The sequence below is a fragment of the Erinaceus europaeus genome, chromosome 7 (genome assembly GCF_950295315.1).
Source record: "Erinaceus europaeus chromosome 7, mEriEur2.1, whole genome shotgun sequence".
In the NCBI taxonomy this organism is placed as follows: domain Eukaryota; kingdom Metazoa; phylum Chordata; class Mammalia; order Eulipotyphla; family Erinaceidae; genus Erinaceus; species Erinaceus europaeus.
The window spans coordinates 41,845,174-41,872,374 of NC_080168.1; the positions used below are offsets into that span (position 1 = coordinate 41,845,174).

General features: G+C 43.9%; 1 protein-coding gene across 1 annotated transcript in view; it reads right to left on the reverse strand.

Annotated features, from left to right (window-relative positions):
* PAH (phenylalanine hydroxylase) overlaps positions 1 to 21,517 on the reverse strand; it is a 71,346-nt gene extending 49,829 nt beyond the window's left edge. The window contains exons 1-3 of the mRNA XM_007527923.3: positions 21,363 to 21,517; positions 15,261 to 15,368; positions 9,673 to 9,856 (exon numbers count right to left, since the gene is read on the reverse strand). Coding sequence (XP_007527985.1) covers positions 9,673 to 9,856; positions 15,261 to 15,368; positions 21,363 to 21,425 — 355 coding nt within the window. The 5' untranslated portion in view covers positions 21,426 to 21,517. The remainder of the gene's footprint in view (positions 1 to 9,672; positions 9,857 to 15,260; positions 15,369 to 21,362) is intronic.
* Positions 21,518 to 27,201: the final 5,684 nt, after the last annotated feature.

Genomic DNA, 27,201 nt, shown 5'->3' on the forward strand with positions numbered 1-27,201 from the left:
GAAAGGTTCAAATCCATACATTATTATTGTTGTTGTTGTGGCTTCACCACTCTGGAATGACTTTTTTAAAAAGAGAGTGGGGGGAGTCGGGTGGTAGCGCAGCAGGTTAAGCGCACATGGTGCAAAGCGTAAGGACTGGAGTAAGGATACCGATTCAAGCCCCCAGCTCCCCACCTTCGGCGGGTCAATTCACAGGCGGTGTCTGTCTTTCTCTCCCCCTCTCTGTCTTCCCCTCCTCTCTCCATTTCTCTCTGTCCTATCCAACAACGATGACATCAATAAGAAAATAACAAGGGCAACAAAAGGGAATGAATAAATAATAAAGAGAGAGAGAGATGGGGTGGGGTGGGGTGCAAGAGAGCACCGAGTTTTTTCCAATGCGGTGGAGGCTGGGCTCCAACCAGGGCCTTGTGTAGCACACTATCCCAGTGAGCTATTTTCCTGCCCAACAAATCTGTACCTTTAGGATGCAGTGTTTTTTTTTCTACAGTGGTCTAGCCAAATTAGAGAAAAATATGTCTATGTTGTCAGGATTGTCTGAACTGTTTCCTAGAATGATTCTAGGAAATGATCAGGATTCTTCCCAGTTCTTCAGAAATGAGTCTTTCAAACTATAAGATCTTAGAGCATGCCTATGAACTGTTTGTCTCCCATCCTAACTGTGTAGAGTCTCAGAACTTTAAATAAAATTGACTCATGAAGTAAATAATAATAATAATTATTATTATTATAATTTGCATCCCCAAATCACAGCTATTCATTTGGGTTTCTTAAAGTTGCCTTTCAGGAGAACTTACTAGACAACAAAAATCAAAACAAAGTGCTTTGTTCTCATTATCTCTTCAGTTCTTAAGATACCCTTAGGAATAGGCATTGCTATTTGTGCTCTATTGAGGGGTAAACTGAGGCTGGAAGTTGAAATGACTCACTCAAGAGTACACATGAGGACTTAAACATGTCACCTTAACTGTGATGCTCAGACTGGCTTAGAATAACACAGTGGGAGGAGGGTGTATTTTATTTTATTTTATTTTATTCTGTTCTATTTTGTAGTTCTGGGCCCTCACATATATGTGATTCCACTGTTCTGATATAGAAAGACAGATACAGAAGTAGAGAGACAGAGATAGATAGAGATAGAGACAGAGATAGAGATAGGCCAGTTGTTGGTACACCTGGTTTAAGCACACATTACCATATACAAGGAGCTAAGTTCAAACTCCACCTGCAGGAGACAAGCTTCACAAGTGGTACAGCATGGCTGCAGGTGTCTTTCTCCTCCCCCTTCTCCTTTCAATTTCTCTCTGTTCTATCAAATTAAAATAAATATATATATATATATTTTAAAAGACACAGAGATAGAGATGGGGAGACCAACACTGGAGCTTCTTCCATTGCTGTGGTGTCAGGGGTGGACCTTGGATCTCATAAGGTGTGTGCAAGAGTGTGCTGGTCTAGAGGAACTACCTCCTGGGCCCAGATCTGTATTTATTTTAGTTTCCTGTTCTCCCACATGAAGAGGAAAAGGTGACAAACTAAAGGAAATTAAGGGGATTTGGGGAAATCCTCCAGACCCTGCAGTCAGGGTTCTGGCCTCATGTACCCCAAATCTCTCTGAGTTTAAGGGTAAAGTGACATTCCAACTCCAGGTCCCCAGTGCCTCCAAGAGCACCCCCACCACACACACACACACACACCATCCCATTCTTTCACTCAATCTCAATGGCAGGACTCAGGGACTGACCCTGCGACCCTGCCTGGGCTTTAGGGAGGCAAATCAGATTAGCTTCCCAGTGACCTCTGGAGAGACTGCCTCCGGGAGCCCCTGCCCAGGCTGCTGAGCTCCGGGTTAATGAGTGACCATGCAGCCTGGTGCCACAAGGGCCCTCTGTGCACGGGAGGTCGGGGGTGGGAGTGTCATTAATAAATATTGATTCAACTTCCAGGGCCCCGGCAGCCTGGACACCCACGATGGTGGCTCATTAAGTCAGGGGCCCTCAGTGGGCCCTCCCGCCTGACTGGAGCCCCTGGGGCTGAGCTTACAGCAGTTCAAGGTGCAGGCTGAGGCCTCACCCCACCAACACCAGCAGCACCACCACCCAGGGTGAAGCCAGACCTCCTACTTCTGCTTGCAGCTTGACCAGGAGAGAGCAATCAATTCTCCATTTCCCAGGCCAAGGGCACTTTCAACCCCCCTCACCCCCGCCCTCTTCTCAGGCTCCAGGGTGTCTCCTCAGCTCCCAAGCCCCTTCTTCTTCTAGCATTTGCCCAAGCCCCTAAGACCTAAGACAAAACCAAGGGGGCAGGTGTGGACAAGATTTTTGAAGGAGTGATGGGTGAATTTTATTTAAGAGCTTCTATCTAGTTTCTTTGAGGGGGTGGGGTGAGGGGTCTGATACTCAGTGGTCTCTTCTAAGCCAATATTTTTCCCAGAGAGAAAGAGAGGGAAAGACAAACACTGAGAGAGGGAGAAACAGAAAGAAATTATATATTTATAGGGGAGATGTGTAGATAGCATAATGGTTACGCAAAACAGACTCTCATGCCTGAGGTTCCAAGCCCCCCCCCCCCCACACACACCCTTGCACCACCATAAGCCAGAACTGAATAGTGCTGTGGAAAAAGAAAAAAAAAAGACATCACAACACTGTTACACCACCCATGTACCTCTCCCCAGTGCTGCCCATAGAGCTCTCATGGGGTACCAGAGTCTAAGCTCCCAGCCTCAGAATAGCAAGGCCTGTGCTCTACTGGGTGAACTCTCTGTGGGAGACACACCATCACTCTGAGTCCTTGTAATTTTCACATTCTTCTGAATTGTCCCAAAGTATAAGCTCTGGTGAGGAGTTTGGAGGTCCTAGTCTTGCCCCTGCCATGAGTCTCACTGGGTGTTCTTAGAAAGAACCGAAAGAACTGCCTGGGGAGGATCATTCACACCAGATGTGTACAGGTAACATCACAGAGCCTCATCAGTCCAGGAATAAGAAAAGCCCCAAGATCATTCGAATCTGATTGTCACTCTCCTGACACAGAAAGTGTGACAATCTCTTTTAATCTTTAACTGCCTGAGCAAGTTGCAAAACTTCCAAGAGATGACCTTCAGCCCAGGAGTTGGCATAGTGGATGAAGCAAACATGAGGTCACAAGTTCATTTCCTGGCAGCAGGTATGTCAGAGTGATGATTAATTCATGTGTGTGTCCTCTCTCTCTCTCTCTCTCTCTCTCTCTCAGAAGTAAATAAAATGGGGGCAGACAATGATGTACCCGGTTGAGTACACACATTACTATGTGTAAAGACCTGGGTCCAAGCCCCTAGTCCCCACCTGTAGCAGGAAAGCTTCATAAGTGGTGACATAGTACTGCAGTACTTTTACAACTGCCTTTAGGTTGAATCCCTGTGATCTGCAATGCACTACATGGCAAAAACCGTGTTTGCTCAGGTGGCCCATCTTGGGAGCTCTGACTTTGGTCTCCAGAGACCCAGGACCATGGACAACAACCATCCCTAGTGACACACAGAGACCAAGTAATACAGAAAAAAGGCTTGGTACTGAGAAGTACCCTCTATCTTCCCTTCCCCTTTTAAATTCTCTCTCTCTCTCTCTCTCTCTCAATTTTTTATTATCTTTATTTATTTATTGGATAGAGACAATCAAAAATTGAGAGGGTAGGGGAAAAACAGATAGGAAGAGAGACAGAAAGACACATACAGTGCTGCTTCAGCATTTATAAGGCTTTCCCCCTGCAAGTAGAGGCCAAGGCCTCAAACCTTGGTCCCTATGCACTGTAACATGTGCACTCAACCAGGTACACCACCACCTGGCCCCTGCATCTCTCTGTCTAGATCCAAAAATAAATAGATAAGTAAATTAAGACAAATAAAATGGTAGAGAGACAACTGAATGGGAGTGGATTTGGGAAACCCTTATGTGCGACATACAAATGAGAGGCTCTCTTAGAACAAGGGGAGAGATACTGGGGAACCAAGTTTAGGGCTTCACACATGTGAAGTGTGTACTCCATCACTGAGCTACTTTCCCCACCCCTGAAGATCCTGCTTTTGTGACTGCCCTTAGGTTGAATCCCTGTGGTCTGCAATGCACTGGATGGCAAAAACCATGTTTTCTTAGGTGGCCCATCTTGGGAGCTCTGACTCTGGTCTGGACACCAACCATCCCAAGTGATATAGAGGGACCAAGTAACACAGAAAAAGCCTTAGAACTGCAGAGTGGTGCGAGTCGGGCAGTAGCGCAGGTGGTGAAGCAGGTCTACAGGTGTCTCTCTTTCTCTCCCCTTCTTTGTCTTCCCTTCCTCTCTCCATTTCTCTCTGTCCTATCTAACAACGACGGCATCAATAACAACAATAATAATAACTACAACAACTATAAAAAACAACAAGGGCAACCAAAAGGGAAAATTAATTAATTAATTAAATTTTAAAAAATAACTGAGAAGTGGATGAAGGAAGATGGATATTGGTAGAGAGTGGGAGAGGAAAAGGCAGGCACAGATAGTGGCAGAGGGAAAAACCCCAGGTATGGAGCCTCACCCCCTCATCAGCCTTAGCAGTGTCCCTCTAAAGATTCTCAGCTCGGGGCCAAGCAGTGGTGCACCTGGTTAGGCACACACATAACAGTGCTCAAGCTTCCTTTATTGCTTCTATGCCCCAGCCCTCATAGGCACCTCAACTTGAGCCAAAGCTCACCACTAAATGCGTCTTTACTCTTGGAAAATTCACTCGCAGCAGAAAAGCATCTCAAGCGGACAGACCTTCTGTCCAGCTAGCCACCATGCCCATCTGCTTCTCCTGGCTACAGCCGGCCTCCCTGGAGGAATTCTGTACCATGCCTCCCAAATGCAGTGCAACGCCGGTAACTCAAAGGGAAAGGTAAACGGATTAGTAGATGGATCGATGGAAGATATTAACGCGCTTTTCATGTTGGGTTGAAGAAGGATTTGAGGTCGTCAGGCGAGAGGCTCACAGGAGAATAGACTGCAGGCATTCAAAAGACTCTCTGGATTAAAATCCTATTTAACACACATCAGCTTCTCCAGGAGGCATTTCAGCAGTTTGGGGTTTCTTTAAGATGTCACCATAATTAACCTTCCCTTAAGCTGGTTTGGGTGGGGAGACTTTAGCAATTAAGAGACCGGAGACTGTCATCCTCTGTCACCCACTTGGCCTTTTGAATGCTTTCCAAACGAGAGCAGAAAGCAGTTTAGTCTAATTGCTTCAAGGGGTCCGATCCCCCCCCACTTCAGCCTGCTGTCAGACTCGCCCCTGAGCTCAGAGCCCTTCGAGAGAAAGGTCAGTTTTGTCTCAGGAAAGAATCAAAAGGTTCAGCTCTGCAATGATTCTTTTCTTCCCCTTAATCATTCTCCCACTGAGTCTTACAGAATGAGCAACTCTGAGAAGGGATGGTTATTTCCCAATAAGAAAAGCAGCCAGCCCAAGAAGGAAGGGCCAGGAGGCGCAGGTTGTAGCTAAGGAGGGGGTCTCAGCACATGGAGCACATACTTGGCAAACCCGATACCTCATATTTGATTCCTGATACTGCTGTGACTGGAAAGGTGCTCTGGTTCTCTCTCTCCCTCTCTCTCATAAAGAAGTTTACCTTTAATAGCAAAAGACAGCACATGTTTCTTTAAAACATAAAAAAAGGATTTGTTTACTTAATGAGAGAGAGAGAGAGAGAGAGAGAGGGAGAGAGAGAGAGACCAGAACAGCTCTCTCTGGCATATGTGTGTTGTGGGTGGAATTCAGGACCTCAGGCTTGCAGGTCCTGTGTTCTACCATTGCACTGTCTTCTGGACCATTCATGGTCTGTTTCATTTTATTTTAATTAATTTGTTTATTGTTTTGCTTCCAGAGTTATCTCTGGGACTTGCTGTCTGCACTATACCACCATTCTCCATGCCCTATTACCCCAACACACATATTTTCTGTAGTTTTCGTAGAAGATGAAACAAAGAGGGAGAGATATAGATGTAAAGAGTGAGTAGGAGAGACATCTACAGCACAAGTCCACTGCTCGTGAAGCTTTCATCCTACAGGTGGGAAGCAGAAGCTTGAACCTGGGTCCTTGCCCATGGTAATATGTGCTCTACCAGTGAGGTACCACCCCACCCTTTGCTTTATTTCTTTTATATACTTTTATATTAATTTATTTTCCCTTTTGTTGCCCTTTTTTATTGTTGTTGTAGTTACTGATGTCATCGTTGCTGGATAGGACAGAAAGAAATGGAGGGAGGAGGGGAAGACAGAGGGGGGAGAGAAAGATGGACACCCGCAGACCTGCTTCACCACCTGTGAAGCAAGCAACTCCCTTGCAGGCAGGGAGAAGGGGGCTTGAACCAGGATCCTTACGCCAGTCCTTGTGCTTTGCGCCACATGCTCTTAACCCGCTGCTCTACTGCTCAACTCCTCCTTTGCTTTATTTCTTCTGTCCCTACCTGGCACTATTCGTTATATTATTTGGAAGATTGACTTTCTGTTTATTTTATGAGAGAGAGAGAAAAGAAGGAGGAAGAGGAGGTGAAGGGGAAAAAGGTAAAGGAGGAGAAGGAGGAAGAAGAAAGCACTACTCAGTTCTGGCTTATAATAGTACTAGGGATTGAACCTGAGACCTCTGGTGGCTGAACCATACAAATACATTACTCTGATACACTGAACTTTCTCCACAGCCCTTCTGCATTGGTTGAAACACAGAGCTAGTCTTAGCAAATCTTTCTCCACTAGGTAAACTATCAACCCCAGTTCCAATAAAAACCCTCCTGCCAAACTTCAGCAGCGTCCTTTCCCTCACTGCCCTGACTCTCTGATCTCCTGACTGTCCCATCCTCTCTGGTGGACTCTGAGACTATGAGAAACCTTGTACCCCCTCCGCACCCCCCTCCAGCCCACACAGAGAGGCACTTAGCTGCCCAGCCTCCCAGCATTCACTGCATGCTTCCGGGCCTGTCATGGCCTCAACTTTGCCACAGTGGGACATTAAGGAGTCTGTAAGGCTGCAAGACCTATGAGGTCATTTTTCTAGTTCTCAGACTCACTGGGGAAATTTTTTTTTTTTAATGTTGTATGTTGGCTGATTTTGCGTGGCCCCGCCTCTAGGTGACAATTTATAACAAGGGTGACCTTGGTCAATACTGGGGCCCTGGGTGCAGACCCAAAGCCTGCCCCAGACTGTCCTCGGGGCCTCACTGGCCCAGGTAGAGAGAGATTGGCGTTGCTGCCCTCTGGAGCAGTGGGAGGTAGTGATGGGCAGGAATTTTTACCCAGTCCCGCCCAGTGCAGTGGTCCATGACTCTGGAGTCTGAACTCCTTTCTACTCTTTATACCCCCTGTTAATAACCTTCTTCCAAAGGAATGGTGACACATCTGGTTGAGCACACATGCTACCAAGCACAAGGATCCAGGTTCAATGCCCCCAGTCCCCACCTGCAGGGGTGGAAACTTCATAAGCGGTGAATCAGTACTGCAAATGTCTGTCTGTCTCTGTCTGCCTCTCTGTCTCCCCCCCCCCTTTTCTTCTTTTTCTTTCTTTCTTTCTTTCTTTCTTTTTCTTTTTTTTTTTTTTGCTATTCCTCTAGTAAGAAGAAAGAGCGGTGGGGGAAGAAAAAAGAAAAAGGCTACCTAGAGCAGCAGAGGTAAATTTGTTATGCAGGGCAACAAGCCCAAGCACTAACTCTGGTGGCAATTAAAAGGAAAAAAAAAGGCTTCTTCTTCCTGAGTCTTCAGTTTGCATTGCCAGCCCTTCTGCTGGTCTCAAGCCATGCTGCCACTGGGGCAGGGCGGTGGGCGCCTGGGGGGGGGTGGGTGGGAGGGCTGCCTACTTATCAATTGCTTTGATTGCATACTCTTAGGCCCCAGGTGGCCTGACCTCCACCTGCTGGAGCAGAGGCAAGAAGACCCCCCTGAGCCTGCAATTCCTCTGTCCCCAGGGCCTACAGCTCCTGTTGAGAGCAGGTGACTGGAAAGCAAGATAAGGCAGAGTCCTAGGGCAGCATCTCCTTGCTCCTTGAGGTGGAAAGGGAAGGAAGGCAGAGAGAGTTGGTTTGAGGGGAATTCTACAGGCCCTCCCCCAGTGACCTGAGCCTAGGAGTGTGGCCTTCCAGCCTTGGCAAGGGGCAGGCTCCAGGGGTGGGGATGGAACTGTTCTAGGAAGACCCAATAGGTGCCTCTATGTTTCAGTGACTTATGTTAAGACTAGGTCATGAGGGACCCAGGTTCAAGTCCATCTCCCCCCACAATGAAGAAAGCTTCAGCTCTGTAGTGTCTTTCACTTTATACCTCTCTATTTCTCTGTCTCTAAATAATAATAATAATAATAATAATAATATAAAATAAAAGATTTGTGTCTTGCCTCATTCTAGCTTCTAACCAATAAAATGCTGTTTTCAACAACAAAAGCTAAAATACTCCTGACAGAAGTCATGACAACCGACCTGAACAACACCAAGTGTGAGCCCTAATGTCAACTGTGGACCATAGTAGTCATAGTAGTCATTGGTGCATCAATTTTTTTTTAAGTGTACTATACTAGTGAAAAGTAATAGTAGTTGTGGAAATGAGTAGCAGTAGTGGCAGACACAAAAGTGGTATATGGGAGTCCTTGTACTTCTGGAGCAATTTCTCTCTAAACCTAAGATTACTTTAGCAATATTTCACTCCAGGGAGTCTGGCAGTAGTGCAGCAGGTTAAGTGCACTTGGTGCAAAGCACAAGGACCAGCTTAAGGATCCCGGTTCAAGCCCCCAGCTCCCCACCTGCAGCGGAGTCACTTCACAGGCGGTGAAGCAGGTCTGCAGGTGTCTATCTTTCTCTCCCCTTCTGTCTTCCCCTCCTCTCTCCATTTCTCTCTGTTCTATCCAACAACAATGACATCAAGAACAACAATAATAACTACAATTAAAAACAAGGGCTACAAAAAGGAAAATAAATAAATATTTTTTAAAAAGAAAGAAAGAAATATTTCACTCCAGAAACTTCTAGAAAAGACTCAGGGGTGGGGAAGAGAGCATAAGGGTTATGCAAATAGACGCTCATGCCTGAGGCTCCTAAATCCCGGTTCAATCCCCTGTACCACCATAGACCAGAGCTGAGCAGTGCTCTGGTGTTTCTCTCTCTTTGTGTGTGTCTCTCTCTGCATCTTTCTCAAAAAATAAATAAATAAATAATTTTTTTTTAATTTAAAAAAATAAAAGATTCAGAAGGCCAGCAGACACATGAGAAAGTGCTCAAAGTCACTGACTATCAGATAAATGCAAATAAAGACAATAGAGAGATACCCCTTTATACCTATGAGAATGGCATACATCAGGAAGGACAGTAACAACAAATGCTGGAGAGGATGTGGGGGAAAAGGGACAACTTCTGCACTGCTGGTGGGAATGCACATTGGTTATACCCTTGTGGAAAATAATCTGGAGACTTCTCATAGCACTAGAAATGAGCCTATCCCATGATCCAGCAATTTCTCTCTTGCGGGTTTGCCCAAAGGAAAAAAAAAGTGTATCAGAAGAGATCTATGCGCATCTACATTCATAACATAATTTTAACAGCCAAACTTGGAAGCAATCACCCAATGACAGATGAGTGGATATGAAAGTTGTGGTATAGGGTGGGGGGAGGAGGGTAGAGTCTCTCGTCTTGTAGCATTTCTCTATTTCTCACCTGTGTCTTTCTTCTTATCTCGGGAAAGCTCATGGACTGTAGCGCCTATTTCATGCCTCAAGATCTTGATGATGTCTGTCAGGGCAGGCATGCTACGCTTATCCAGATGGGTGAAGAATTCATACTCATCTTTCTTTAGACGCGATGGCCTAGATTCAATGTGGGTCAGGTTGATGTCATTCTCCTAAAAGAAAGTGAGAGAGAGAATTGGGAGTGTGGATGGGGGATTACCACAGACCAAATTGGTAAAACGCACATCCCAAATGGATCACAGAGATGAGGAACAAGACTTTGTTATTAGAAGGAAGTACCCAGAGTTGTAAAAATTTTTTCCTTTTCCTTCTGAAAGCTGTAACAGATGGCAAGAGATGACAGAGATGAGTAAAATGCAGTGATATGGAAGCTTGCTAACAGCTAAGAATCACAACCATAAGACTTACCCGGTAGAGTGCACACAATGCCATGCAGGAGGACCAGGGTTTAAGCCCCCAGCCCTTGCCTGAAGGGGGGGCTCTTCACAAGCAGTGGTACAGTGTGCAGATGCCTCTCCTTCTCTCTGTCTCTATCTCTCCCTCTCTGTCTCTCTATCTTCTACCCTCTATCTAAAGCAATGGTAGCTAGGAAAGGTGGAGTCATGCAGTTACCAAACCCCAGTGGTAATCCTGGCGGTAAAAAGAAAAAAAAAAAGTGATTTGGTTCTAATGTCTAAGAATATGGTTGCCAAAAATATTTACATAGAGGGTTCCCTCTGATAGAGTCTCTGCTATTATCTCTTGGCCCTTTCTTGCTGATATCTTCCCTTCACTAGATTATTTCTTCCCCATCATCCTTTCTATGTACAAAGATACATGCAGTTCAGAAAAAACTCCACCCCTGAGAAAAGAAGGATAATTGCATAAAGCAAGCCCGTAAGGTTTTAGAAAAAAAAAGTTCTTTTCTGTCTATTTGCTACAAATAGCAGCTTAAACACAAACAAACAAAAATGCCCTTATGACCTAATTCTGTTCAGATCAGCTTTGAACAACCATAGTTCATGGGGTCACAAGGTGAAGTTGAATTCCTTTCATTTATTTTCTTTTTTCTTTCAATGCCTGGGGTTGTTTACACTATCCCACCACTGCTGGGTCAACTTTTTCATGTTCTTCATTTCAGAGAAAGGGACTGGACCTTCCCCCAGTTCTCTGGAGCTGGCTCTCAAAGTTAGGTAATGCACTTGTCTTGCTAGATGATCTGCCTTCCAACCCAGGATCTAATTTCTCAAGGAAATTTTAAAAATTAAATTCAGCTTATCTATTTCTCAGACATGCCTAACTTAGGACTGTTTTGTAGCTAAAAACAGATTTCCAGTAGATTTCCTTTTTTTTAAAGATAGAGATGAAGAAGGGGGGGGGGCGTAGAATAGACCATATCACTGAAGCTTCGTTCAGGGAGGTAAAGGTCAAGCTTAAAACTTGACCAGCACATGGCACAGCAGCTCTCTATCCCAGGGAGCTACTTCACCAGCTCTATTTGAGATTCTCTTTTCACCACTTAGAGAGATGTACTGCACCATCAAAGAACAAAAATGGAAACAAGGTCAATAGCGTTGGCATGAAGGGGATAAAGTACACTCTGGTATGATGGACTCTGCAGAGAGAAAAGTGAACAGGTAAGAAGTGTGTGTGTGTGTGTGTGTGTGTGTATACACATAAATCTTTGTTGCAATTCTCACCATCCACTCCCCCCAATAAAAACACAAATGGACTGTTAAGATGCAAAGCTTGCAATGTTATGTCATATATTATTAGTGGATACTTATATAAAAGAGCATAAAGAAAGGCATGATAATAGTGCATCCCAAATTCAAATGAACCTCCTTAGGCAGGAGGCTCACTGAGAAGGTTGCAAGCTATATAGATACTCTTTCTATTATCTACATTGGAGGTTGGTCTTAAAGAAAATGAAAAAAACTCCATATAGGTTTGAAGAATGTTTTGTCCTTCCAGTGCAACTTGAAGTTCTTTTTATTATTATTATTTTAGTAGCCACCAGTATTGTTGCTGAAGCTCAGTTCCTGCACTGCAAATCCACTGCTCCCAGCAGCCATTTTTTTTTCCTTTCTCTGTTTATTTTATTGGATAGGACAAAGAGAAATTGAGATGGAAGGGGGTGATAGAGAGGGAGAGAGAAAGAGAAAGACCTACACACCTGCTACGTTATTTGTAAAGGTTCCCCACTGCATGTGGGGAGCAGGGGCTCGAACCCAGGTCTTTGTGCCTGGTCACATGAGCACGCAACAGGGTGCACCCCCAACCAGGTCCAGCTCTTCTCACTTTCATTAGAGAGGGAAAAAAAGATGTTCTTGTAAACATTTCCCTGCGTGTGGTTATCCCAGACCTGGGGCCAGATGGGGCCCAAGCAGCACTCGTGACTCAGCCTGCATGTGGCTCTGCTTGTCAGTCTTGGATGTCAGTTGGGTCTTAAAGTCCAAACCTCAGAGTAGACAGCATGAAGCTTCTGCTCAGTGTCCCTTCTGCAGTTCAGCCTCATCCCCAGGAGCATGGAAGTTGCCGACAAGAGACGATTTAAGGGTCCTTTGACCCTACCACTTGTTTATTCTCTCACCTCCTCTGACTTCCTTCTGGAATGTGCTGAGCCCACTCCCTGCCTTGGTGAATGCTTTTAGGATTCAGCTTAGACATTATATTTGCAAGAACCTCGCCAACTCACTGTGGCTCATAGCTGAGTTAAGAATGCTCAGAGTGCCCAGAGAGAGAAGAAAAAAGAAAAGACATTTTGAAGGTGTAGGTGTGACTTGGAAAGGAATAGAAGGCAGAACCATAGAGAAAATTAGGGGGTCAGGTGGTAGTGCAGCAGGTTAAGTGCAGGTGGCGTGAAGCACAAGAACCAGAGTAAGGAACCCAGTTCGAGCTCTGGGCTCCCCACCTGCAGGAGGGTCGCTTCGTAGGCGATGAAGCAGGTCTGCAGGTGTCTATCTTTCTCTCCCTCTCTCTGTCTTCCCCTCCCCTCTCCATTTCTCTCCGTCCTATCTGGCAATGACGACATCAATAACAACAATAATAATAACCACAACAACGATAAAAACAAGGGCAACAAAAAGGAAAATAAATAAATAAATAAATAGTTTTAAAAAAGAAAAAATGAGCAAAATATATAGCCAGGTAGATAGATAGATTGATAGATAGATAGATAGATAGATAGATAGATAGATAGATTGATCATTATAGAAATAATATAGTCAATCCATATTTGTGACCTTGGGAGAACCACTGCAGTTTCCAGTGGAGGGAATGGTGTAGAAATGATGCCCTGCTATCTTGTAATTTTGTAAACCAATATTAAATCACTAATTTTATATGTGTGTGTCCCTACCAAAAAAAAGAAGTCAGGGATTAAACATTAAAAAATAATGATAGGACTCAGAGTAGGCTTACTTGACTAGTGAGCTACTCTACCATATACATGACCCAGGTTCAAGCCAACCTCTCACTGCATTGAAGGGAATCTTACTGCTATGACCTCTTTCATGCTCTCCCCCTGATTCTCTGTCTGTGTCTTTATTTCTCTCAAAAAAATTTTCTAGAGTAGTGAAGCTATGGTCATGAACACAAACAAAATCTTAAAGAAAAAAAGAATTCTTATAGAAATTGACACATCACCCCCTGGGGAGAGCACACACCTTCCTGTGGCTAAGGCTCTGTGTTCAAACCCCAGGATCAGGGAGCGTCATGGATAGTACCAAGAGTGGTGTTGTGGTGACTACTCTCTCTTCATGCCTGCCTCTCCTCTCACCTTCCCTCTTTCTCTCTCTCAAATAAAGAATGAAAAAGTTGGGGAATGGTGTTAGAGTGCACACAATACTGTGCATGAGAACTCAGGTTCAATCTCCCCTAGCCTCATCCCTGTAGGGAGGAAGCTTCAAGAGCAGTGAGGCACCTCAGTGGGTTAAGTGCATATGGTGCGAAGTGCAAGGACCAGTGTAAGAATCCCAGTTCGAACCACCTGCAGGGGGGTCACTTCACAGGCAGTGAAGCAGGTCTGCAGGTGTCTATCTATATTTCTCTCCCCCTTACTGTCTCCCATCCTCTCTTGATCTCTCTCTGTCCTATTCAACAACAACAGCAATGACAACAACAATAATAAGGGCAACAAAATGGGGAAAATGTGACCTCCAGGAGCAGTGGATTCGTAGTGCAGGCACGGAGCGCCAACAACAACAACAAAAAAGATCAGTGGAGAAGTGCACTAAGGTATCTCTCCTCTCTACAGTTATCTCCATCTCCCACTTTACCTCTCACCTTCTCATCAAAAAGAAAGTAAACGACAGAAATGGCTGCCAGGTGAAAAATCCCGTTCTCCATTGTTACTGATCATCTCTATCTGGAACAACAAAATAGACCCCTTTGGACCTTGCCCTCAACTTGGGTCAACAATGATAGAGAATGTTCCATCCTCCCAAGGAAGGATGGACAACATACTCTAAGCTACAACTGAGGAAGGTGGGTCCTGAAATTGGATCAGTTTGGAACATTCCTACTCATGACTACAGAATGTGAGCTCAGATCTAGAGAGATGAAGAGGTCACATAGGCTCCTAAGCTGAATATGGGCCCAAGATCAGATCAGATCAATGTAGTTAACAGTCCACAATATTTATACACCTTTCCCATATTTAAGGACTACTCTCTTCCCTGATCCAGCTTTCTGGTCCTTTTTCTAACCATGACAGCATCTTCCTAGACAATAACTTGGATCCACCTGCATATCAGATTTCAGGCTCAGGGACCAAAAAAAAAATAACTAGTATAGTCACAGGCCCTTTGGAATATAACTAAAACATGCCTCCTAACTAGCTACAAAATGGAGACACCCACCCAACTCTTCATCTGCACTATTACAGCCTTTAGATTCATGACTAGTCAACAATTTGTTTGGCTTTCTATGTTAACTCTCTTTTCAGCCACCAGGTTCCAGATGCTAACATGAGAACAACCAGACTTCCCTTGACAGACAGCCCCGCCAATGTGTCCTGGAGCTTCGCTTCCCCAGAACCCTGCCCCACTAGGGAAAGAGAGAGGCAGGCTGGAAGTATGGATTGACCTGTCAACGCCCATTTTTAGCAAAGAAGCATTACAGAAGCCAGACCTTCTACCTTCTATATCCCACAATGACCTTGGGTCCATACTTGCAGAGGGTTAAAGAATAGGAAAGTTATCAGGGGAGAGGATGGGATATGGAGTCCTGGTGGTGGGAATTGTGTGGAGTTGTATCCCTCTTATCCTATAGTTTTGTCAGTGTTTCTTTTTTATAAATAAAATGTTTTTTAAAAAGCCAGAGGAAAGGGTTAGCTTCCTGGATGCATGACTAGTGCACTCTGAATGGTTCTTATTGTCAATGGATAATCAAAAGCTCAGAAAGCTTAAAAGACCTCAGTTAACTGAGGTCATACAGTTAGTCCATGTAAGAGCCTGAGTCAAAGACAACTCTTTCAGTTAAAATTCCCATGATATTTTTTTTTCTATGTTGAACTAGAAAATAACACGAGTCTGCTATGCTGCTACTCACAGGAGAAATGAATAAAACACTTACCTCAAATAAGCGCAAGACCTTGGCCAAGGCACCAACTTCTTCTTTGAGAGAGAAGATGAGGGATATGGCACTATTTTGACTGGAGTTTTCTTCAATATAACTTGTTTCCTATAGGATGGAATGCACTAGATTTAAATGTGTTCCATGGGTTAGATTATTCCCATGAGACCTCAGGGAAGAGGCAAACATGAGTTTTCTCCTTTAGTTTGATCTTGGAACACTATGAGCTCCATACATTATATACAGAAGTATGTTGCATCTTGAAAAATACAAAACTGGAAGGTAGTGGTGTTTTCAATAAAACAAAAAGGTCATATTTCAATTTGAGGAAGTTTCCATTACTCACTGAGGTCACCAGTTACCTATATAGCTAGTTCTTTTTTAATAAACACCTGCCAAGTAGAAGTACAATAATGGCTCTGAGATGCAAAGATGAATAAGTAGTGCCTTAGGTTTCCAGAACTCAGAGTCTGCCTTATGAGAAGCATACATAGCAAACCAGACAACTAGAAAAAATGTCTTTAGAGGTGGTAACATGTGGTTCAAAAAGTATCCTGAGGGGCCAGGTGGTGATGTACCTGGTTAAATGCTCACATCACAATGTACAAGGACCCCTGGTTCCCACCTGTAGAGGGAAAGCTTCAGGAGTGGTAAAGCATGGCTGCAGTTGTCTCTCTATCTCCCTCTCCTCTCTTGATTTCTCTCTGTCTGTATGCAATAATAAATAAATAAAAGCATTTTAAAAAGTGTCCAGGAAAAAATATCAAGGGTGGACAGTATTAAAATAGAAAGCACACATAAATGGAATCTACTCTTCCATTTGCCAGCGAAGATACTTTGGCCAAATCATTTACTCTTTCCTAATGTTCTTTCTTTCTTTTTTTTTTCCTGCCACTAGGATTATCACTGGGACTTGGTGTTGGCACTATGAATCCACCATCCCCGAGGCCATTCTTTTTCTTTTCTACTCTATTTTATTTTATAGAACAGAGAGGAATTGAGAGAGGAGAAGAAGATAAAGGGGACCAAGCCCCAGTAGCAACCCTGGAGGCAAAAAAAAATAGTAAGAAAAAAAGAGACACCTGCCAAACTACTTTATTGCTAGTGTAGTGTCTCCCTTGCAGGTGGGGGGTGGGGGCTCAAACCTGGGTCCTTGTGCCTGGTAACAAGTGTACTTAACTGGATGCACCACCACTCAGCAACCCCCCCCAATAGTGTTCTTACCTTTAAAATCATTCTAGTTATAAGCCATGCCAAAACACTATCCAAGTAGTAATAATAATAATAAAGAAATTGGATATTGGATAGAATAGTTAGAGATATATAGGGCCAGGCAGCTGCACACTCTATTAAGCACACATAGTATTAAGTTCAAGGATCTGTGCAAGGTGCTGGATTCAAGGCCAAAATAGAAAAGATGGCCTCCAGGAGCAGTGGATTCATAGTGCTGGCACCAAGCCCCAGTAGTAACCCTGGAGGCAAAAAAAATTAGTAAGAGATGAATATAAAAGTCTATGGTTTATGTACCACAAAATTTATAAAAAGTCTACACTTTAGAAGTGATGTATATATACATATGTAATGTATATTGTCTATCTACTGTATACTGTAAAATAATGCACAAAAATGACTTCTCACATAGAGCTTAACACTTTTATGCATGCATGTGACAGCTAAGCTGAGATTAATATCGACATCCTAGTACAGAAAGTATTTTTCAAAGGTTTTTAAAATGTCTAATTGTTCTAAATTAATCATTTAAAGACTCTATCAAGTTCCCCATGTGTGTTAAAAGAAAAAAGTAAATAACCATGTATCTAAAACTGAGAAGAAAACTCATGTAGAACAATCACTCTCTTGTAATCAAGTTAAGGAAATTGGTGGAATGGTTATGTTGTCTCAAGAGGAAAGCTATATGGAACAAGTTTTCCTAGGAGCTCAGCATAATAAGTCATGTATAAATACTGATGACCCTTAGAACAAAGTTCTTTCAAGTCAGGAAATACAGAAATTTTCATAAACAGGGTGTTGAGAAAGAATCAGAATTATCAGCAAGTTTTATTACAAGGAATATCAAATGAATCAGAAAAAAGGAATATATATGCCATAGTGTAATCTTCCTAACTTTTTTTCCTAGTGTGTATTAAAAATCTATAACATCACTAAAGCACATTATTTAGATTATCCATTTAATTTTTAATACTCTAGATGGTGGGAGGTAGGTGTTATTCTCCACACCAACCCCTTTCCTTTTTTGCTGAAGACAACAAGATCAAGATTTCCATGAAAGTAAGTAACCTGTTACACAGCTCTCATAGACCTGGGTTCAGAATCTAAGCCATTTGGATGTTGTCATTTTGTCTATGTGTCACAACTTCTAGACTCTACCCTGCTGTCTTTCTCATACAAACTTTGCCAAAGATATGCAGATGAGTCTCTGACATCCATCTCCTGACCAGTGAACACAGAGTCATTGGTCCTCTCTGGTGTCCTTGAACTGATAGAAGGTTTTCACTTCTTGACTTGGCAGTGCTATCTACTCCTGTTATCTCCAGCAAAAGCCAGATGTGCCTGGTACACCTATGGTCACCTATGACCAAGGTGATTCAAACTTTAATTTGCTTTGCACAAAACTCCATTGCTATCAGTGATCCACTTCTATGTGTGTCCAGCCAATTCCTGCATCTAGTCTGACCTTCTTGAGAATGGCACTTGGAGTTAAGTTCTTCTTTTGCTGCCACTGCCACCACTGCTCTTGGTGGTTGTCATTGTTCAAAGCCTAAGAGTCCTTTAGCTCAGAATTTTCCAGAAACTCCCCAGGACAAGTAGAATAGATGACTTCTTTGTCATCTTTATCATTCTCACCCCCTGAGACAGCCCCACATGAACCTTCCCTCCAGCGAGCTGATTTCCTTTGTACCCTCTCAACTGTTCACTAGTGTAAAGTTCTGACCTTCTTCCTTTTCACCCACTTTAAATCTTATCACCATTCCTTGAAACCCCTCTTTAGGGATGTGGGGATGCTCACTGCCCTCTGAAAACCTATTTACTGCTCAACCAAGGTGAATAATCAACTCCTTATCCATCAGTGGATTCACACATGCCATCTGACATGGTTTCCAATAGTGACATGGAGCTTGCTAAGAGTTTTTCTAGTTCCCCCTCACAGCACCTATCCCTGCATAGAAGTATCTATCCATTTGGTTAACTTCTTTACTGTCTGTGACCCTCATTAGGCTGTAAATTTCACCAGGGTAGTAACTCTGCTGTGCCTAGGCACATAGTAGGTGCTCAATAAGTCTATTGGGTGAATATGTGACTCAGACATCCTCACAAGATTGTTGCTTCTGGTGTGTATTACCTGCAAAACTATTGGCATAGTGTGTGCCCTCCAGCCTTCTACCAGACTCTTATGTAGTATGTGTTGTCCCTCTAAGCTGGGGACTTTAGGAAACCATGAACTATGCATGTCCTTTCTGCAAATGGTCAGAGTTAGGCAGGAATCCTAAAGACTCTTCTAGTTCAGATACCCTCTAAAATTTTACAGATGCCAAGTCTCTTTGCTAGAATTAGATGACTTTTCCCATGTGTAGCTTAAGAGGAATGCCCATGAGCCTGACTTTAAGTCCTGTGCCTTTCTGTGCCTAGGTTACCCAGCCACTGTTTCACTGTATTCAAAAAACAAACCAATTTTGCCTGGACAGCATAGGCTCTTGCCTGTGCTCTAGGAACTGTGCTAATGCCCGTGTACACAGTGTTTCATTTAATTCCCCATTCCATCTTTAGGTTGCACATTTTTATTTATTCCTCCACTTCAAATGAATAGATCTAATTTTCATGTGTGGGGGGCCTTATGCATGCCCTATGTTTTCTCCTCTATATGATGAGCTAGATAGGCAGAAGCAGAGATACACAAACATGTAAAACAAGAGGCCAGGTGGCGGTGCACCTGGTTAAGTGCACACATTGCAATGTGCAAGGATACAAGTACAAATACCTGGCCCCACCTGCAGGGGGGAAAGCTTCACAAGTAGTGAAGTAGGGCTGCAGGTGTCTCTCTGTCTCTTTGCCTCTCTATCTTCCTTCACTTTTCAATTTACCTCTGTCTCTAATAAATAAATAAATAAACATTTTAAAAAGAGTGTAAGAAAGAGAGACATCAAAGCACTACTCCATCATCCACTAAGGTTTCTTTGGTGCTGTCCATGGTATTCTCAGTGGTACCAGGGCTTGAACTCCAGATGTCATTCATTGTAAGGCTTGTGTTCAAGCTACAGAATGCACTCTCTCTCTCTCTTCCTCTCTCTTTCTCTCTCTCTCTCTCCAGCTTCTTTTGGTGTTTAGGAGTGAGGATCTAACTCTTCCTCTTTTTTTTAATTTATTTATTTATTTCCCCTTTTGTTGCCTTTGTTGTTTTTATTGTTGTGGTTAGTATTGTTGTCACCATTGTTACATAGGACAGAGACAAATGGAGAAAGAAGGGGAAGACAGAAAGGGGGAGAGAAAGATAGACACCTGCAGACCTGCTTCACCGTCTGTGAAGGGGCTCGAACTGGGATCCTTAAGCCAGTCCTTGCACTTTGCACCATTAACTTGCTGTGCGATTGCCTGACTCCCCTAACCCTTCCTCTTAACACCATCATTGGCTATAAAGATACTTGGTTCTTTTATGTAAGTGCTCCAGAAATAGAGCTTCCAGCAGCATTGTTAGTCTCTGCCCCTAGCCTTTCCCCAGCTATGAGAGCCCCACTGCCAACAGCACAGAAACTACAACTGTTCTGGGGGTCTGTCAGACACCCAAACTGAACCTCTTCAGCAATTTGCCTGTCTCCCAAGCACCATTTTCCAAGGAAGGCTTTTTTCATCAAGACTCAAAAGAAATCAGCCCTATGTTCTGCAGTCTTCCTACTTAAACTAAGACACCAAGCACCTTCTCCTTTGTAGCTCCCCAGGTTCCTATATGGTGCTCCCTGATCCTCTGGGTCACAAGTGAGTGCATATGACCTTCCAGGGCTGGTCTTTAAGTCTGCAGTCCAGAGCTCAGGTGTCTGATACATCAAAGACAGACTTGGCAAAGTATTCATTTAAGAGAATGACAATGATGCCTGGAGTCACAGTTTGGATTCTTTCCCATCTCAAGGCCAGGACTAACTCATGATTTTTTCTCCATTTAATTTTCTACCTCCCCCAGGGTCCAAGTAAGTCTGAGATGACTTCCTGTCTCATTTTCTACCCCAGATGATCAAAAGATGCGATTTCGCACAATTTTTGCTATTTCAGTAGCTGGGTGAGATATTTTATGAGCATCATGGGAGACCAGATCTAGAAGGTCCCCACCTCCCATTCCAGGTGGTTAAGAGTTATTCTGGGGAGCCAGGCAGTGGCATATGGTTAAATACACACATTACAGTGTACAAGGACCCAGGTTCAAACCCCTGGTCCCTACCTGCAGGGGGGAAAGCTTTATGAGTGGTGAAGTAGAGCTGTAGATGTCTCTCTCCTACTCTATCTCCTCTCAATTTCTCTCTGTTTCTATAATATATAATTAAAAATAACCCTTAACTATTGAGAAAAGGAGAGAGAGCCTGTTCAGACTATAGAAGAGAGAGCCGTCAACAAAGAGGCAGAGTATCTTGCTCAAAGACACAAAGCTCATTCCTGACAGCTCTGAAAGTCATATCTCCTACTCCCTGTTTCTCCACTCTGCTCTTAAAGCCACATGAGACAGGTGTCTTCCCAGTTGGAAATAATAATGAGAAACCAGACAAGCTACTAACTTCCTGGACATTTCCATTATTAAAAGAATTCTGTGAACTAACAAAGGTAGAAAACACCAGTATTTTTCAGATCTCTCCTCCCCCCTCTCTCTTTCTCTTTCTCTCCCAAACAGAAATCAAGAGGGAAAGGGGTGATAAAGAGGGAGAGAGAGATACACCTTAAGCACTGCTTCACTACTTGTAAAGCTTTCCCCCTGAAGGTGGGGGCTGGCAACTTGAACCTGAGCCCTTGCATATTGTAACATGTGCGCTCAACCAAGTGCACCACCACCTAACCCCTCACTCTTGCTCTCTCCATTAGAGGCAAAAGCCCACCCTACCTCACCTGTCCAAAGTCAGAGAGCTTCCTGCCTAAGCTCCGGGACTCTAGGACAGCAGCTGACGACATGCCGGCTCCGTGGTAGCAAGGTCTCTAACTCCTGGGCAGATGGCAGGCAGGCAAGCAGGCAGGTTTGCAAACAGCATGTGCTGCTGAGGCTTTTAACCTGACCTGGGGAGGCAGGAGAGGTTCCAAGGCTGTCCCCTGCTGGTTTCCTGCCACAATCACGCCCCCCACCTTCCACCTCAGGTGGGTGTTGTCCTGGTGCAGTGAAGTGGACTCTGGGTCCCTACAGGGCACCCAAGAGAAAGGGTGGGAGGGAGGAGGGAGGCTGTGGGAGGCCAGACTTGGCAGCTGGCCCTAATGGAGGAGGGGCACCTCCATGGCTCTTCCCAGTCTCTCTGATGCTTTGTAGCAAATCCACAACCTCCCAGTGACAACACTAACAATTTCTCAGTTTGGCGCTACCCCCCCCCAACACACACACCTAAGTAGATCTATGTCTTCATTCATATTTTATGGGTGGGGACCTCCTTCTTTATTTATTTTGATTTAATTTTTTAAATTTATTTTGCATAGAGGCACACAGAGAGAAAGAGAGAGGAAGTGACCACAGCATTGAAGCTTCTTTCAACGTAGTGGGGACTGGACTCGAGCGTGGGTCTCACACATGGCAAAGCAGCACACTATCCAAGTGAGCTATTTCACCATCCCAGGATGCAGAACTGCCTCTCTGTGATTTGACTTCAGAAGATTACATCTAGGTGACATCATGGAGCATGATCACATGATCAGAAATCAGAGCCTGGATGCCATTCAGCTATGGTCCTGGGGTTTGCTTTGCTGAAGCCCCCAAAATGTGAACACTGGAGCCACCTTGCCTGGGTGTTCTAAGATTATGAGTAAGAATGAAGTGATCCACTTAATATTTCACTCAATTTTCCATATAGCTAAACACTCACAAAAAAAAATAGGAAGGAAGGAAGACAAGAAAAAGAGAGCAAGGAAGGAAAGAAAGAAGTCCCCAAAAAACAATCATTGAAAACCCCTACTGAATGTCCAGCGGCATCTAGATGCTGGTCACACAGCTGTGACTGAAGCTGGGGACACTGCCTCCCCGGCTCCTGAAGTCATTCTGGGAGAGAAACAGCTACAAAGTAAGCATAGGTATCTCTGAGTCTTCCAGAAAAAAAAATAAAAGAGGAGATTGGACCAAGTGATGTGTTGGAGACCAGAGTCCTGCATGTAGGTAGGAAGTTGTCTTCCCCTCCAATTTTTTTTAGATCAGAAAACAAGGGTGAGGCATTTATGACTGGGAGGGGGTCAAAGTTTATTTTGGGGATGGGGTGATGGCACAGTCAGTAGCGTGCTCATGTTACAGTGTGCAAAGACCAGGGTTCATACCTTGGTTTCCACCTGTAGAGTGGGAAGCAGTGAGGCAGTGCTGCAGGTGTCTCTCTTTCTCTCTCTATTTCTCCCTTTTCTCTCTGTCTTTCTTAAAAGATAAATAAGATGGGAGTATGGCAGTAGCACAGCGGGTTAAGCGCACGTAGTGCAAAGTGCAAGGACAGGCTTAAGGGTCCTGGTTTGGGCCCCCGGCTCCCCACCTGCAGAGGAGTTGCTTCACAGGTGGTGAAGCAGGTCTGCAGGTGTCTATCTTTCTCTCCCCCTTTCTGTCTTCCCCTCCTCTTTCCATTTCTCTCTGTCCTATCCAACAAAGATGACAAGAATAACTACAATAAAACAATAAGGGCAACAAAAGGGAACAAATAAATATTTAAAAAGATAAATAATATAAATAAAAAATACTTTTAAAAGTCATTGTAATATTGGAGGTTCTCCTAGAGGATGTGAAATAAAAAGTATGTGCATCAAGTCCTTGAGAGACTGTCTAATATTTACCCTGGAGAGGCCAGTGGGTCAAGACAGTAAGCCAATAATAGAGGGTGCTAGCAATCCACCCCTCTCCTCCCACCATTCTTTGATTGAATGATCAATGACAGAGCACCTGCCAAAAAAGGGAGGGGTAATACAACACAGATTTGAGATTCAAAACAAGCAGATTAACTCCTGGCTCCAGCGCTGGTAAGCTGTACAGCAATGGCCAAAGCCCTTGCATCAGTTTCTCTGTCCCTAAAGAAGGTTTCCTTTTCTTTTTTAAAATTTTTTTATTAGTGATCTAAAAAATGATTAACAAGGGAGTCGGCCAGCAGTGCAGCGGGTTAAGTGCAGGTGGTATGAAGCACAAGGACAGGCGTAAGGATCCTGTTTCGAGCTCTCGTCTCCCCACCTGGAGGGGAGTCACTTCACAGGCAGTGAAGCAGGTCTGCAGGAGTCTATCTTTCTCTCGCCCTCTGTCTCTCCTCCTCCATTTCTTTCTGTCCTATCCAACAACAACGACATCAATCATAACTACAACAATAAAGCAACAAGGGTAACAAAAGGGAATAAATAATAAATATTTTTTAAAAATTTTTAAAAAATGATTAACAAGATACTAAGATAACAGGAGTGCAATTCCACAGAGTTCCTACCACCAGACTTCCATGTCCCCATCCCCTCCATTGGAAGCTATTCTATTCTTTATCCCTCTCTGGGAGTATGGACAAAAATTCTTTATGGGGTGCAGAAGGTGGAAGGCTGGCTTCTCCACTGGACATGGACATTGGCAGGTGGATTTGTACCCCCAGCCTGTTTCTATTAAAGAGGATTTTTCTTTTTTTTTCCTTATCTTTATTTTTTGGATAGAGACAGTCAGTAATTGAGAGGGAAGGGTGTGAGAGAGAGAGAGAGAGACAGAGAGACAGAGAGAGACAGAGAGACACCTACAGCCCTGCTTCACCACTCACAAAGCTTTCCCCCTGCAGGTGGGGACTAGGGGCTTGAACCTGGGTCCTTGTGCACTGTAACATGTGCGCTCAGACAGGGGCACCACCACCCAGCCCCAAATAGGATTTTTCTTAGGGTTGTCAATGTGCCTAGCTTTCTACTAGCTTCTAAGAATACAGTTATACACAGAATGTGAGCTCAGATCTACAGCGATGCAGAGGTCACATAGGCTCCTAAGCTGAATATGGGCTCCAGATCACATCAAATCTATGGGGTTTATATTCAACAATACTTATACCCCTTTACCATATTAGGGAGCTACTCTCTTCCCTGATCCAGCTCTCTGGTCCTTTTTCCAACCATGGCATCATCTCCCCAGACAATAACTAGGATCCACCTGCATATCAGATTTCAGGCTCAGGGGAAAAAAGAAAACAAAATTAGTCAACAACTTGTTTGACTTTATATATTAACTCTTTTTTCAGCCACCAGGTTCCAGATGCTAGCATGATGCCGACCAGACTTCCCTGGACCCCATCAATGTGTCCTGGAGCTCCACTTCCCCAGAGCCCTGCCCCACTAGGGAAAGAGAAAGACAGGCTGGGAGTATGGATCAAGCTGTCACCACCCATGTTCAGCGGGGACACAATTACAGAGGCCAGACCTTCCACCTTTCTGCATCCTACAATGACCTTGGGTCCATACTCCCAGAGGGTTAAAGAATAAGAAAGCTATCAGGGGAGGGGAGGGGATACGGAGTTCCGGTGGTGGGAATTGTGTGGAGTTGTACCCCTGTTATCCTACAGTTTTGTCAATGTTTCCTTTATATAAATTTTTAAAAAATGCAGGTATAACTCAGTTTAATTTCAGTCCCAAGCTCTTGTAGTATGATCAACATTTCCTCCTGTTCACTGAAAACTCAGTGGTGCTGGGCCAAGCAGTGGTACATCCAGGACCCAAGTAGAAGCTTCTAGGCCCCACCTACAGAGGGGGAGCTTCACAAGCAGTGAAGCTGTGCAGCAGGTGTCTCTCTACCTCCCCCCTCAATTTTTCTGTCTCCATTCGAAGTAAATAAAAAAAAACATTGAAACTATCTAAAAGATGACGATGGGAGAGCAATACCTGTTTCTCTACTCTTGGGAGAATTTCTATCCTTGATCTGACTCTGGTATTTGTCCTGATGTGGCAAGCAAACACAAAATGAAGTGGCTTTTTTTCTTTATAAAATGGAAGTATTGACAATACCACAGGATAAGAGGGGTACAATTCCACAGCATTTCATTTAAAATATTTAAAATGTCTGTTTTTATTCTCTTACATCAGCTGTATTTTTTAAAAAGCAACAATCAACCTAATAAATACCCCTATCTCAAAGAAAATGAAGTGTTTTCCTCAGTCCTAGATGGATCCTAAGAGCATTATTGCCCCCCCCCCACCCCCGGGATACTTCTGGAACAAGGAATGTGACAGCACCTGAAGTAAGACATGCAATAATCAAAGCAAGCAATGACAGGTCATGTTTTTGTTTTGTTTTTTAATTTATTTTGGGCAGAGACAGAGAGAAATGGAGAAGAAAGGGAGGAAGGGGGAGATAGGAAAACAGACAGAGAGAGAGAGAACAGAGGAGAAGGCCATGCTATGGCGCTCTGGGTTAAGTGCACATAGTACAAAGAGCAAGGACTAACACAAGGATCCCGGTTCAAGCCACGGGCTCCCCACCTACAGGATGGTGAAGCATGTCTGCAGGTGTCTATCTTGCTCTCCCCCTCTCTGTCTTCCCCTTCTCTTTCAATTTCTCTTTGTCCTATTCAAAAAAAAATCTTTTAAAAAAATGGCCACAGAAGCAGTGGATTTGTAATACCAGCACTGAGCCCCAGTGATAAGCCTGGAGGAAAGAGAGGGGTAGGGAGGGTGTGAGAGAGACCTGTATCACTGTCTCACCATTTGTGAAACTTTCCCCTTGCAGGTGGACTGGGTCCTTTTGCATGGTAACATTTGTGCTCAACCAGATGCGCCACTGTCCACCCACCCACTCCCCCAATGACTGCTCCTTATTTCCATGCACACTGCAGGCTTGACATGTTCAAATGAGCCACAAACAGGACTTTATTTCTTTTACTCACAAATCAGCAGACATGCTTATTTGTGCCCATTTGATAGGTAAGAAAATGGAGGCCTGGAAAACTTACAAAATTAGTTCAAAGCCAAACAATGTCCCAGCCAGTTCCAAGACCCTCCTTCTTAAAGATTTTCTTTCCACTTTTAAATAGAAAATAACGCAGCAGTGATTGTTTATTGATGCATGTACTTATTTGTTTTAAGCAATAGCAGTGCTTGCTTCTCTCCTCATGCCACCTCAAATTGGGTTTCTTAGTCTTAGCTCCCATAAAATGCCTTTAACTGGGGTTGAACAGAGAGTAAACATTCCTGAAAACTTCAGAGAAATACACTAGTAGCTTCTTTTTAAACACTATTCCATTGTGTATTGCACGAAAGCAAAGCACTCTGAGGAAAATGGGGAAGGGAATGGAAGGAGAGGATGTTGGTGTGTTGAGGAAGATGGGCAAGAAGGAGAAGGTGTTGGGGTCCTGGTGCATGTAATGGAAAGGAACCTAAGTTGGAGAAGAGTGTCCTTTTTTATTAAATTTTTTACTAGTGACTTAATTCCATACAATTCTCACCACCAGAGTCCTATGTTCTATCCCCTCCATTGAAAGCTTTCTTATTTAGTCCTCAGAGTATAGACCAAAATTCTTTATGGGATGCAGAAAGTGGGGGGACTGGCTTCTATAATTTCATCTCCATTGGACATGGACGTTGGAAAGTCTGTCCATACCCCCAATCTGTTTCTGCCTTTCCCTAGTGGGCTACTTAATAAGCAGGAACCCAAAGGTAGGAGTGAAACTATAGCAGATGAAATTGGGTGGGAAGAAGCTAAAGAGTCCATTTTAGATATGTTCTAAGGGGCCCATGACTTTAGTAATTTTTGCCTGAGCTTGATAGTTAATATACAGGT